Source organism: Paramormyrops kingsleyae, chromosome 2 (genome assembly GCF_048594095.1).
Source record: "Paramormyrops kingsleyae isolate MSU_618 chromosome 2, PKINGS_0.4, whole genome shotgun sequence".
Taxonomy (NCBI): Eukaryota; Metazoa; Chordata; class Actinopteri; order Osteoglossiformes; family Mormyridae; genus Paramormyrops; species Paramormyrops kingsleyae.
In genome coordinates this window covers 29,846,935-29,859,406 of record NC_132798.1, presented here as the reverse complement: position 1 = coordinate 29,859,406, position 12,472 = coordinate 29,846,935, and the positions used below count along the sequence as shown (strand labels likewise).

Below are 12,472 nucleotides of genomic sequence, written 5' to 3'. Positions count from 1 at the left end.
GGTCAGGCACTGCCCTTGAACATTTTGATTCAATATGTAAATCCATGGATAACACTATTTAACATAGTAATGCATTGTAGGGGTACAGATATTATGGACCCTTCTCTGGAGCGGAGCAATCAGATTCCGAGTTTGGCACAAGTGGCACAAATCCAACAAAGCAGTGATGTATCACCAACAAGTAAGGCCCCTGTGAAAAAGCAAAGTGGGGTGACTCTGTTTACATGTTTTCCCGTTGTCTTGACCCTTTTATTAATTTAAACCCCCTCCCCACTTGATCTCTCATATTTTATTTTTTTAACCTAGTAGTAGCTTAATGTCGATTTCTTTGTATACTTCATTCAGTCACTTCTGTAGCTGCGCTCTCTGTAGATCATGAAAAGGATATGCAGCTTTTTAAGCCTTTATGGATTTTATTATCTTATTCTCAACAGTAACAAATGCTGCTGCCAAAGCTTCCTTGCCCACTGTGTTTGAGGGGAGAGATGATTTAGAAAATTCATTCACCAATACTCAAAAAGAGAAACAATTTGACAATCAAAACCTGGGACATGAGGAAGCATGGTAAGACCCTTAATGGCTTCATTACTGTATTCCCCAGAGCAAGAATAAATATGGTTTTGGGATACTTATCTAGTTAAAACGATAACTCAAAAAGTATTTGATGGATTTTATAACCACTTCACAAAAAGACATAGCACACCAAAACTGAAGCAACAGCAGTAAATGTTAGCAAGGAACAAATGGGCAGCTGCAGAAGACACTTGATGTATAAATCAAAGCTTATTGATTTGAATCAAAGATCAAGTATCTTCTGCAGACACCCTTTGTGAACACAGCAAATAACAGCTAAAAGTATTTGATGGATCTTTTTCAAACTTCCCAGGAACATTGTGTAGGTGATTTGGGAACCATTTCATATTGAGACATACTGCACCGAAAGTGAAGCTTATTGACAGGAAACAAAGGAGCAAGTGCTGGGGAGAGTGTATTGGGGGCTAGAGATACAGATTGATAGGTGACGGAGGGCATCTGGTAAATTCATTGTTGTTGTTCTGACAGCATCTGCATGACCTGCTAAACAAATAATCAAAGCTGACATACAAAATAATAGCAATGTTTGTGTCAAGAATGAATTTGCGTGCCTGCAACAGCCAAACACAGTTGTCTATGATATATATCCATTTATTGTGTTTCAGTAATAGAGATTCTTCAGATGGAAAGACAATTCCTGAAAAGGCCCAAACTGCTTCTTTGGGCAGGAGGAGATGCCAACAACCTAAACCCAATCTAAGTAGAGTCTCCAGGGGTCTATCTGTCATTTCAGCCAAGAGCAATGAAGGAATGAAGGAAGGTAGGAGATATGAAATCATCGAGGATTGAAATTGTAAAGCAGGAAATATTTAACATTTATCAAAGATTAAAGTTTTATTTTTTTTACTTTTGAAATCCATTTTAGTGACGGATGCCACTGAAGAACATCTTCATGATTTGAGATCTGTAGAGAACAGGTAGGTAGTCTTATTTGTTGAATGAATTAAATACTAATTGAAGACAGTGGTGGGTATTATGGCAAAAATATCATACATCATTTATTTTAGGCAGGATCATGATCCACAATCTTATCAAAGTTCTTTTCAGTGTTAGTTTTTAAGATTATTGTGCCCATTGCGGAACTGTACAACCAATGAACTATTTCCCCTATGTTAAAATATATATCCTATAAGGTAAGAAGACCTAAAAGAATAACATACTCTGCATTCTCTTTCAGGTGTTTTCATGTGAAGAGATTAGAAAGTTCGGTGTGTTGCTATCTGACATTTGAAGCTTACCTCTTACAGATAATGCAAGTAACTATTGTTAGTGCAGTGTCAGTTTTAGAAAATCCGAACAAGTTCCATATTACCGATGTCGTCGCATCACTTTTAGGGACCAACTTCTCCATGTCGCTACATTGCCAAATTGGGATTGAATTTCTATAATTGTTTTGCTGGTAAACAAATTCTAAAGTCTATTTTCTCTTTCCTCCTTTTTTCATAAAAGTGAAGCTGATCTTTGGATTTCTTTTGGTTAGTGAAAACAGGTGCTAATGTAGGTCTTTCGTAAAAGTGAAGTGGCGTAGCGTGAACGTTTGTAAAGTGGGGAATACGTGTATTGTCAAATCGCACACCCCCAAATGAAACAGAAAACTGTGTTGCACATATGTGGTTTCTATCATTCATTTGATTAAGATTAACTTTATTGATCCCAGGGGGAATATAATTATGTTTGCTAATCCATGCTGGGGTAATTGGCTGTTAGTATTGTTCTGTCTCTTTTTTTTTAATGAATCTAAGTAACCTGTGTATGTATGCTGGATGGTTGCCTTACTAGGTCTGGCTGTTTAAGTCATGAAGATCTATTCAACTCAAGCCCTTCAATCCAACACAGACCTAGAGAAGCATGTACCCTGACTAGCATTACTGCCAAAAAGAGTTGCCAGGAAAAAGAATACAGTGGTAATAACTTATGTTGATATAAGGATTGGTAATATTTTTTGCCCATATATTATCTGCTCTTGTTTTTTCAGTCTTCAGAACTTTTTCTAGATTTTCATAGTTCCGGCTTTGCAATAAAGAGATTTTAACCGTTTTGTCTGCAGCCAGTAGTTCTCCAGATGGTGTTAAAATGGACACAGTGCATGATGAAAGTGCCATTAAATACGTTCAGGATGTCTGCCCAGAAAACAGTGAAAAAGACTCAAGTGGGCAGAATTGGACACAGGATGAAATGTCAAGGTAGGACCCTGAAGAAGCAGCATCTGTTCTTATTTACTGGGTCAGGCACTGTCCTTGAACATTTTGATTCAATATGTAAATCCATGGATAACACTATTTAACATAGTAATGCATTGTAGGGGTACAGATATTATGGACCCTTCTCTGGAGAGGAGCAACCAGATTCCGAGTTTGGCACAAGTGGCACAAATCCAACAAAGCAGTGATGTATCACCAACAAGTAAGGCCCCTGTGAAAAAGCAAAGTGGGGTGACTCTGTTTACATGTTTTCCCGTTGTCTTGACCCTTTTATTAATTTAAGCCCCCTCCCCACTTGATCTCTCATATTTAATTTTTTTAACCTAGTAGTAGCTTAATGTCGATCTCTTTGTATACTTCATTCAGTTACTTCTGCAGCTGCGCTCTCTGTAGATCATGAAAAGGATATGCAGCTCTTTATGGATTTTATTATCTTATTCTCAACAGTAACAAATGCTGCTGCCAAAGCTTCCTTGCCCACTGTGTTTGAGGGGAGAGATGATTTAGAAAATTCATTCACCAATAATCAAAAAGAGAAACAATTTGACAATCAAAACCTGGGACCTGAGGAAGCATGGTAAGACCCTTAATGGCTTCATTACTGTATTCCCCAGAGCGAGAATAAATATGGTTTTGGGATACTTATCTAGTTAAAACGATAACTCAAAAAGTATTTGATGGATTTTATAACCACTTCACAAAAAGACATAGCACACCAAAACTGAAGCAACAGCAGTAAATGTTAGCAAGGAACAAATGGGCAGCTGCAGAAGACACTTGATGTATAAATCAAAGCTTATTGATTTGAATCAAAGATCAAGTATCTTCTGCAGACACCCTTTGTGAACACAGCAAATAACAGCTAAAAGTATTTGATGGATCTTTTTCAAACTTCCCAGGAACGTTGTGTAGGTGATTTGGGAACCATTTCATATTGAGACATACTGCACCGAAAGTAGGCCTGTCACGATAACAAATTTTGCTGGACGATAAATTGTCCAAGAAATTATCGCGATAAACGATAATATTGTCGATCTGAGACCATTTTCATCTAGAATAATGATAATGGCATAATAATACACATACGCCTTTCAAAATTCAAAAACGTTTATTTTTAGACTATTTAACACTGAAAATGAAAACATTTTAAATATCCACAATAACAATGAACAAAACAACCAAAAGCAATAAAAGCAATGGACTCTCAGTCTCTGTTAACAAAAAATGCACTTGAATAAATACCAAAAACAATAAATAAAATGGATGTAAACAAAATTGAACTTCAAAAAATATTAAACAATAGGCTCAACATGCATTCCATAACAGGCAAAACTGCCTGTTAGGACCTTTGTAAACAAACAAACAAAAAGCCTCAAGCCATATGCAAAAAAGTCGTTCACCACGGTCATTCGGTTTGAATCCGAAGTGCTCCCACACGGCAGCTGTCGCGTTTGGCTTTGAAACCAATTCCATGTCACAACTTGCATCTCGTCTTTTTGCTCTTCTCTGCAGTCACCTCAAGCACTCCCGCCTTCCCACACAAAGTCCATGTGACTGACAAGCGCTGCCTCCCCACCAGAGCATGTGAGCGGAGCGGAGCGGTGAGAATTTCCACTCCTCGCTCACGAGGCTGTTGGCTCCGCCCGCTCCTCCGCTCTAATTCGCACTAAGCCGCTCCGCTCAACACCGCTCCTCGCTCCACTAAAATGTCCTCCCACTCCAGTCAAATCGCTCCACGCTCGCTCCAATTTAAAAGAGGGACAAATAATCTGCATGCCTAACAAATGTCACCTTAAACCGAAGCCTTATGTCATAAAGAAATATGAGCAACGGCAACATTGCCAGTCAGAACAGAAAATATTTATTTTTAAGCAACCTATCGGCAATAACGGACAGGTTTGGAAATGGCATTCCCCACACAAAAATAGGCTTACAAATAAAGGAATCAGTGGGTTTAATAGCCTAAAGAATATACAGACACGTTTTAAATTCCTCAATTTTTTTCTGTTGATGCAGCACGTCTCTAAAATAAAATTTTACGTTACGTGAAATAAAAAAAAAAATCTTAGACCTACTTTGAATGACAAAACGAATTTATTTGATTACCAATATTTACTTTATAGCCTTTTATACTTTAATTTACTTTATAGACTTGATATGCTACAACCATATAAAACTTGCACGCGTTTTGCTCTGGCTTCCGCTTGTTCGCGTAGCACACTCGTTTCTGAGAAAAGTGATTCCAAAGTGAATCTTTACTCACTGAAACAGTTTCACCACATTGTTGTTCTTGCTGTACATTCTTGTCATCTATACGTTTGATAAGAATAGTACACTTGTATGATTTATCAGTTTCCTTTGTGAAATACTTTGCGAATTCCATCTTGGCCAATTTGTGTAACAGTCTTGATAATTGTACAGATGAATTCTGGGTAGATTTGGGCACGCCTCAGAATTGTAGTGTGAGCGGTATCGGAGCGAAATTGGAGCGAGACAAAGCGACCGCTCCAGCCTTAATTAGAAAACCCGCTCCGCGCTCTGACCAAATTCCGCCCGCTCCGCTCCTCGCACACGCTCCGCTCCGCTCACATGCTCTGCTCCCCACACAAAAGACAATGCAACTGACAAGAGGGTTCGCTTCTCCTACTCTAAGGAAACAAGAGTTGTCATTCAGTCGCGGATAACAAACAAGTATGCAAATGAAATTATCGCGGCCGGAAAAATTATCGAGGTCATTTTTTTTATCGTGCGATTAATCGATTTATCGACTATCGCGACAGGCCTAACTGAAAGTGAAGCTTATTGACAGGAAACAAAGGAGCAAGTGCTGGGGAGAGTGTATTGGGGGCTAGAGATACAGATTGATAGGTGGGGGAGGGCATCTGGTAAATTCATTGTTGTTGTTCTGACAGCATCTGCATGACCTGCTAAACAAATAATCAAAGCTGACATACAAAATAATAGCAATGTTTATGTCAAGAAAAAATTTGCATGCCTGCAACAGCCAAACACAGTTGTCTATGATATATATCCATTTATTGTGTTTCAGTAATAGAGATTCTTCAGATGGAAAGACAATCCCTATAAAGGCCCAAACTGCTTCTTTGGGCAGGAGGAGATGCCAACAACCTAAACCCAATCTAAGTAGAGTCTCCAGGGGTCTATCTGTCATTTCAGCCAAGAGCAATGAAGGAATGAAGGAAGGTAGGAGATATGAAATCACCAATGATTGAAATTGTAAAGCAGGAAATATTTAACATTTATCAAAGATTAAAGTTTTATTTTTTTTACTTTTGAAATCCATTTTAGTGACGGATGCCACTGAAGAACATCTTCATGATTTGAGATCTGTAGAGAACAGGTAACTATTGTTTGTGCAGTGTCAGTTTTAGAAAATCCGAACAAGTTCCATATTACCGATGTCGTCGCATTACTTTTAGGGACCAACTTCTCCATGTCGCTACATTGCCAAATTGGGATTGAATTTCTATAATTGTTTTGCTGGTAAACAAATTCTAAAGTCTATTTTCTCTTTCCTCCTTTTTTCATAAAAGTGAAGATGATCTTTGGATTTCTTTCAGTTAGTGAAAAAAGGTGCTAATGTAGGTCTTTCGTAAAAGTGAAGTGGCGTAGCGTGAATGTTTGTAAAGTGGGGAATACGTGTATTGTCAAATCGCACACCCCCAAATGAAACAGAAAAAAGTGTTGCACATATGTGGTTTCTATCATTCATTTGATTAAGATTAACTTTATTGATCCCAGGGGGAATAGAATTATGTTTGCTAATCCATGCTAGGGTAATTGGCTGTTAGTCTGTCTCTTTTTTTTTTAATGAATCTAAGTAACCTGTGTATGTATGCTGGATGGTTGCCTTACTAGGTCTGGCTGTTTAAGTCATGAAGATCTATTCAACTCAAGGCCTTCAATCCAACACAGACCTAGAGAAGCATGTACCCTGACTAGCATTACTGCCAAAAAGAGTTGCCAGGAAAAAGAATACAGTGGTAATAACTTATGTTGATATAAGGATTGGTAATATTTTTTGGCCATATATTATCTGCTCTTGTTTTTTCAGTCTTCAGAACTTTTTCTAGATTTTCATAGTTCCAGCTTTGCAATAAAGAGATTTTAACCGTTTTGTCTGCAGCCAGTAGTTCTCCAGATGGTGTTAAAATGGACACAGTGCATGATGAAAGTGCCATTAAATACGTTCAGGATGTCCGCCCAGAAAACAGTGAAAAAGACTCAAGTGGGCAGAATTGGACACAGGATGAAATGTCAAGGTAGGACCCCGAAGAAGCAGCATCTGTTCTTATTTACTGGGTCAGGCACTGCCCTTGAACATTTTGATTCAATATGTAAATCCATGGATAACACTATTTAACATAGTAATGCATTGTAGGGGTACAGATATTATGGACCCTTCTCTGGAGCGGAGCAATCAGATTCCGAGTTTGGCACAAGTGGCACAAATCCAACAAAGCAGTGATGTATCACCAACAAGTAAGGCCCCTGTGAAAAAGCAAAGTGGGGTGACTGTATACATGTTTTCCCGTTGTCTTGACCCTTTTATTAATTTAAACCCCCTCCCCACTTGATCTCTCATATTATATTTTTTTAACCTAGTAGTAGCTTAATGTCGATTTCTTTGTATACTTCATTCAGTTACTTCTGTAGCTGCGCTCTCTGTAGATCATGAAAAGGATATGCAGCTTTTTAAGCCTTTATGGATTTTATTATCTTATTCTCAACAGTAACAAATGCTGCTGCCAAAGCATCCTTGCCCACTGTGTTTGAGGGGAGAGATGATTTAGAAAATTCATTCACCAATACTCAAAAAGAGAAACAATTTGACAATCAAAACCTGGGACACGAGGAAGCATGGTAAGACCCTTAATGGCTTCATTACTGTATTCCCCAGAGTGAGAATAAATATGGTTTTGGGATACTTATCTAGTTAAAACGATAACTCAAAAAGTATTTGATGGATTTTATAACCACTTCACAAAAAGACATAGCACACCAAAACTGAAGCAACAGCAGTAAATGTTAGCAAGGAACAAATGGGCAGCTGCAGAAGGCACTTGATGTATAAGTCAAAGCTTATTGATTTGAATCAAAGATCAAGTATCTTCTGCAGACACCCTTTGTGAACACAGCAAATAACAGCTAAAAGTATTTGATGGATCTTTTTCAAACTTCCCAGGAACATTGTGTAGGTGATTTGGGAACCATTTCATATTGAGACATACTGCACCGAAAGTGAAGCTTATTGACAGGAAGCAGAGGAGCAAGTGCTGGGGAGAGTGTATTGGGGGCTAGAGATACAGGTTCATAGGTGGGGGAGGGCATCTGGTAAATTCATTGTTGTTGTTCTGACAGCATCTGCATGACCTGCTAAACAAATAATCAAAGCTGACATACAAAATAATAGCAATGTTTATGTCAAGAAAAAATTTGCATGCCTGCAACAGCCAAACACAGTTGTCTATGATATATATCCATTTATTGTGTTTCAGTAATAGAGATTCTTCAGATGGAAAGACAATCCCTATAAAGGCCCAAACTGCTTCTTTGGGCAGGAGGAGATGCCAACAACCTAAACCCAATCTAAGTAGAGTCTCCAGGGGTCTATCTGTCATTTCAGCCAAGAGCAATGAAGGAATGAAGGAAGGTAGGAGATATGAAATCACCAATGATTGAAATTGTAAAGCAGGAAATATTTAACATTTATCAAAGATTAAAGTTTTATTTCTTTTACTTTTGAAATCCATTTTAGTGACGGATGCCACTGAAGAACATCTTCATGATTTGAGATCTGTAGAGAACAGGTAGGTAGTCTTATTTGTTGAATGAATTAAATACTAATTGAAGACAGTGGTGGGTAATATGGCAAAAATATCATACATCATTTATTTTAGGCAGGATCATGATCCACAATCTTATCAAAGTTCTTTTCAGTGTTGGTTTTTAAGATTATTGTGCCCATTGCGGAACTGTACAACCAATGAACTATTTCCCCTATGTTAAAATATATATCCTATAAGGTAAGAAGACCTAAAAGAATAACATACTCTGCATTCTCTTTCAGGTGTTTTCATGTGAAGAGATTAGAAAGTTCAGTGTGTTGCTATCTGACATTTGAAGCTTACCTCTTACAGATAATGCAAGTAACTATTGTTTGTGCAGTGTCAGTTTTAGAAAATCCGAACAAGTTCCATATTACCGATGTCGTCGCATTACTTTTAGGGACCAACTTCTCCATGTCGCTACATTGCCAAATTGGGATTGAATTTCTATAATTGTTTTGCTGGTAAACAAATTCTAAAGTCTATTTTCTCTTTCCTCCTTTTTTCATAAAAGTGAAGATGATCTTTGGATTTCTTTCAGTTAGTGAAAACAGGTGCTAATGTAGGTCTTTCGTAAAAGTGAAGTGGCGTAGCGTGAATGTTTGTAAAGTGGGGAATACGTGTATTGTCAAATCGCACACCCCCAAATGAAACAGAAAAAAGTGTTGCACATATGTGGTTTCTATCATTCATTTGATTAAGATTAACTTTATTGATCCCAGGGGGAATAGAATTATGTTTGCTAATCCATGCTGGGGTAATTGGCTGTTAGTCTGTCTCTTTTTTTTTTAATGAATCTAAGTAACCTGTGTATGTATGCTGGTTGCTTGCCTTACTAGGTCTGGCTGTTTAAGTCATGAAGATCTATTCAACTCAAGCCCTTCAATCCAACACAGACCTAGAGAAGCATGTACCCTGACTAGCATTACTGCCAAAAAGAGTTGCCAGGAAAAAGAATACAGTGGTAATAACTTATGTTGATATAAGGATTGGTAATATTTTTTGGCCATATATTATCTGCTCTTGTTTTTTCAGTCTTCAGAACTTTTTCTAGATTTTCATAGTTCCAGCTTTGCAATAAAGAGATTTTAACCGTTTTGTCTGCAGCCAGTAGTTCTCCAGATGGTGTTAAAATGGACACAGTGCATGATGAAAGTGCCATTAAATACGTTCAGGATGTCCGCCCAGAAAACAGTGAAAAAGACTCAAGTGGGCAGAATTGGACACAGGATGAAATGTCAAGGTAGGACCCTGAAGAAGCAGCATCTGTTCTTATTTACTGGGTCAGGCACTGTCCTTGAACATTTTGATTCAATATGTAAATCCATGGATAACACTATTTAACATAGTAATGCATTGTAGGGGTACAGATATTATGGACCATTCTCTGGAGAGGAGCAACCAGATTCCGAGTTTGGCACAAGTGGCACAAATCCAACAAAGCAGTGATGTATCACCAACAAGTAAGGCCCCTGTGAAAAAGCAAAGTGGGGTGACTGTATACATGTTTTCCCGTTGTCTTGACCCTTTTATTCATTTAAACCCCCTCCCGACTTGTTCTCTCATTTTTCATATGTTTAACCTAGTAGTAGCTTAATGTCTATCTCTTTATGTACTTTATTCAGATACTTCTACAGCTGCCATCTCTGTAGATCATGAAAATGATACGTGGATTTTTAAGCCTTTATGGATTTTATTATCTTATTCTCAACAGTAACAAATGCTGCGGCCAAAGCTTCCTTGCCCACTGTGTTTGAGGGGAGAGATGATTTGGAAAATTCATTCACCAATACTCAAAAAGAGAAACAATTTGACAGTCAAAACCTGGGACATGAGGAAGCATGGTAAGACCCTTAATGGCTTCATTACTGTATTCCCCAGACAGAGAATACAGTGTTTCCCCTAGGTTTACAACTTTGGGGGTGGGGGGGCAGATGGACACTGACAGGATTCATGGTGTTCATGTGATTCTTGTAATGACAGCAGTCAAAAAAATGCAGATGTTTCTGTCTGGTTTTCAGGTGCTTGACGTGACATATTTTCCGACGCAAGCTCTCTGCCTGCTGGTGGGAGTGTGCTCACCTGTGTGTGTGCACACGAGTCTGTGCGCACACATCGGGGCGGAACTCCGCCATGCGCGATACAGAGAGTAGAGGAGAATTGGAAACGCGTGACCTTGTAAAGACAAAAATGACAAGCTGTTGTGTAAATAAGATAAATAACATAAGACTATTTAGTTTGTTTAATAAAATGACAATGTATAGACCCATTCTATAGGAAAAGTAACCTTAAATGACTTCTGTTGTGATCTGGTACTATAGAAAATAAAATTTTATAAATTTAAATAAAATTTACTTGACCTTCAAGGGGGGGGCGGGGCATCCCCCTAATATAATGGTAGGGTAAACACTGGAATAAATAGGCTTTTGGGTTACTTATCTAGTTAACACGATAACTCAAAAAGTATTTGATGGATTTCATTACCACTTCACCAAAACATTACACGGATATACTGTAGATCTACAACTGTTTTCATTTTGAGACAAAGCACACCAAAACTGAAGCAGCAGCAGCAAATGTTTGCAAAGAAAAATGGGCAGCTGCAGAAGACACCTGATCTATAAATCAAAACTTATTGATTTGAATTGAAGATCAAATGCCTTCTGCAGACACCCATTCTGAACACACTAAATAAATCCTAAAAGTATTTGATGGATCTTTTTCAAACTTCCCAGGAACATTGTGTAGGTGATGATTTGGGAACCATTTCATTTTGAAACAACCTGCACCAAAAGTGAAGCTTAATGACAGCAAAGGGAAGAGCAACTGCTGGGGAGAGTGTGTTGGGGGTTAGAGATACAGGTTGATAGGTGGGGGAGGGCATCTGGTAAATTAATTTTAGTTATTCTGATAGCATCTACTTCACCTGCTAAACTAGTAATCAAAGTTGATATACAAAACAATAGCAATGTTTGTGTCAAGAAAAATTTTGCATGCCTGCAGCACCCAAACACAGTCGTCTATGATAAATCTCCATTTATTGTGTCTCAGTACTAGAGATTCTTCAAATGGAAAGACAATCCCTAAAAAGGCCCAAACTGGTTCTTTGGGCAGGAGGAGATGCCAACAACCTAAACCCAATCTAAGCAGAGTCTCCAGGGGTCTATCTGTCATTTCTTCCAAGAGCAATGAAGGAATGAAGGAAGGTAGGAGATATGAAATCATCGAGGATTGAAATTGTAAAGCAGGAAATATTTAACATTTATCAAAGATTAAAGTTTTATTTTTTATTTTACTTTTGAAATCCATTTTAGTGACGGATGCCACTGAAGAACATCTTCATGATGTGAATGCTCCGAGATCTGTAGAGAACAGGTAGATACTCTAATTTGCTTATTGATTTAAATGCTAATTGAAGACAGGGGTGGTTGATATGGCAAAAATATCATACATGATTTATTTTAGGCAGGATCATGATCCACAATCTTATCACAATTCTTTTTAATGTTGGTTTTTAAGATTATTGTGCACATTACAGAACAGTACAACCAAACTATTTCCTTTTTGTTAAAATATATAGCCCTATATGATTAGAAAACCTAAAAGAATAACATGCTCTGCATTCTCTTTCAGGTGTTTTCATGTGAAGAGATTAGAAAGTTCGGTGTGTTGCTATCTGACATTTGAAGTTTACCTCTTACAGATAATGCAAGTAACTATTGTTTGTGCAGTGTCAGTTTTAGAAAATCCGAACAAGTTCCATATTATCGATGTTGCATTCCTTTTAGGGACCAACTCCTCCATGTTGCTAAGTTGCCAAATTGGGAC

At 37.9% G+C, this 12,472-nt stretch overlaps 1 protein-coding gene across 12 annotated transcripts in view; it reads left to right on the top strand.

The window, feature by feature from the left end:
* LOC111847263 (uncharacterized) overlaps positions 1-12,472 on the top strand; it is a 28,909-nt gene that overhangs the window by 8,825 nt on the left and 7,612 nt on the right. For 8 of the 12 annotated variants that reach the window (XR_011989242.1, XR_011989241.1, XM_072708910.1 and 5 more), the window contains 24 exons: positions 81-181; positions 435-564; positions 1,200-1,354; positions 1,460-1,511; positions 1,772-1,846; positions 2,374-2,498; positions 2,642-2,777; positions 2,897-2,997; positions 3,243-3,372; positions 5,845-5,999; positions 6,105-6,156; positions 6,675-6,799; positions 6,943-7,078; positions 7,198-7,298; positions 7,550-7,679; positions 8,315-8,469; positions 8,575-8,626; positions 8,887-8,961; positions 9,484-9,608; positions 9,752-9,887; positions 10,007-10,107; positions 10,359-10,488; positions 11,696-11,850; positions 11,959-12,019. Coding sequence is in view for 9 of the 12 variants with exons in the window: in XM_072708910.1 (XP_072565011.1) it covers positions 81-181; positions 435-564; positions 1,200-1,354; positions 1,460-1,511; positions 1,772-1,846; positions 2,374-2,498; positions 2,642-2,777; positions 2,897-2,997; positions 3,243-3,372; positions 5,845-5,999; positions 6,105-6,156; positions 6,675-6,799; positions 6,943-7,078; positions 7,198-7,298; positions 7,550-7,679; positions 8,315-8,469; positions 8,575-8,626; positions 8,887-8,961; positions 9,484-9,608; positions 9,752-9,887; positions 10,007-10,107; positions 10,359-10,488; positions 11,696-11,850; positions 11,959-12,019 (2,694 nt within the window). In the remaining 3 variants the exon portion in view is untranslated. Of the gene's footprint in view, positions 1-80; positions 182-434; positions 565-1,199; positions 1,355-1,459; positions 1,512-1,771; positions 1,847-2,373; positions 2,499-2,641; positions 2,778-2,896; positions 2,998-3,242; positions 3,373-5,844; positions 6,000-6,104; positions 6,157-6,674; positions 6,800-6,942; positions 7,079-7,197; positions 7,299-7,549; positions 7,680-8,314; positions 8,470-8,574; positions 8,627-8,886; positions 8,962-9,483; positions 9,609-9,751; positions 9,888-10,006; positions 10,108-10,358; positions 10,489-11,695; positions 11,851-11,958; positions 12,020-12,277; positions 12,357-12,472 lie in introns of all 12 variants that reach the window. The other 4 variants (XR_011989243.1, XM_072708914.1, XM_072708912.1 and 1 more) reach the window with 3 other exon arrangements.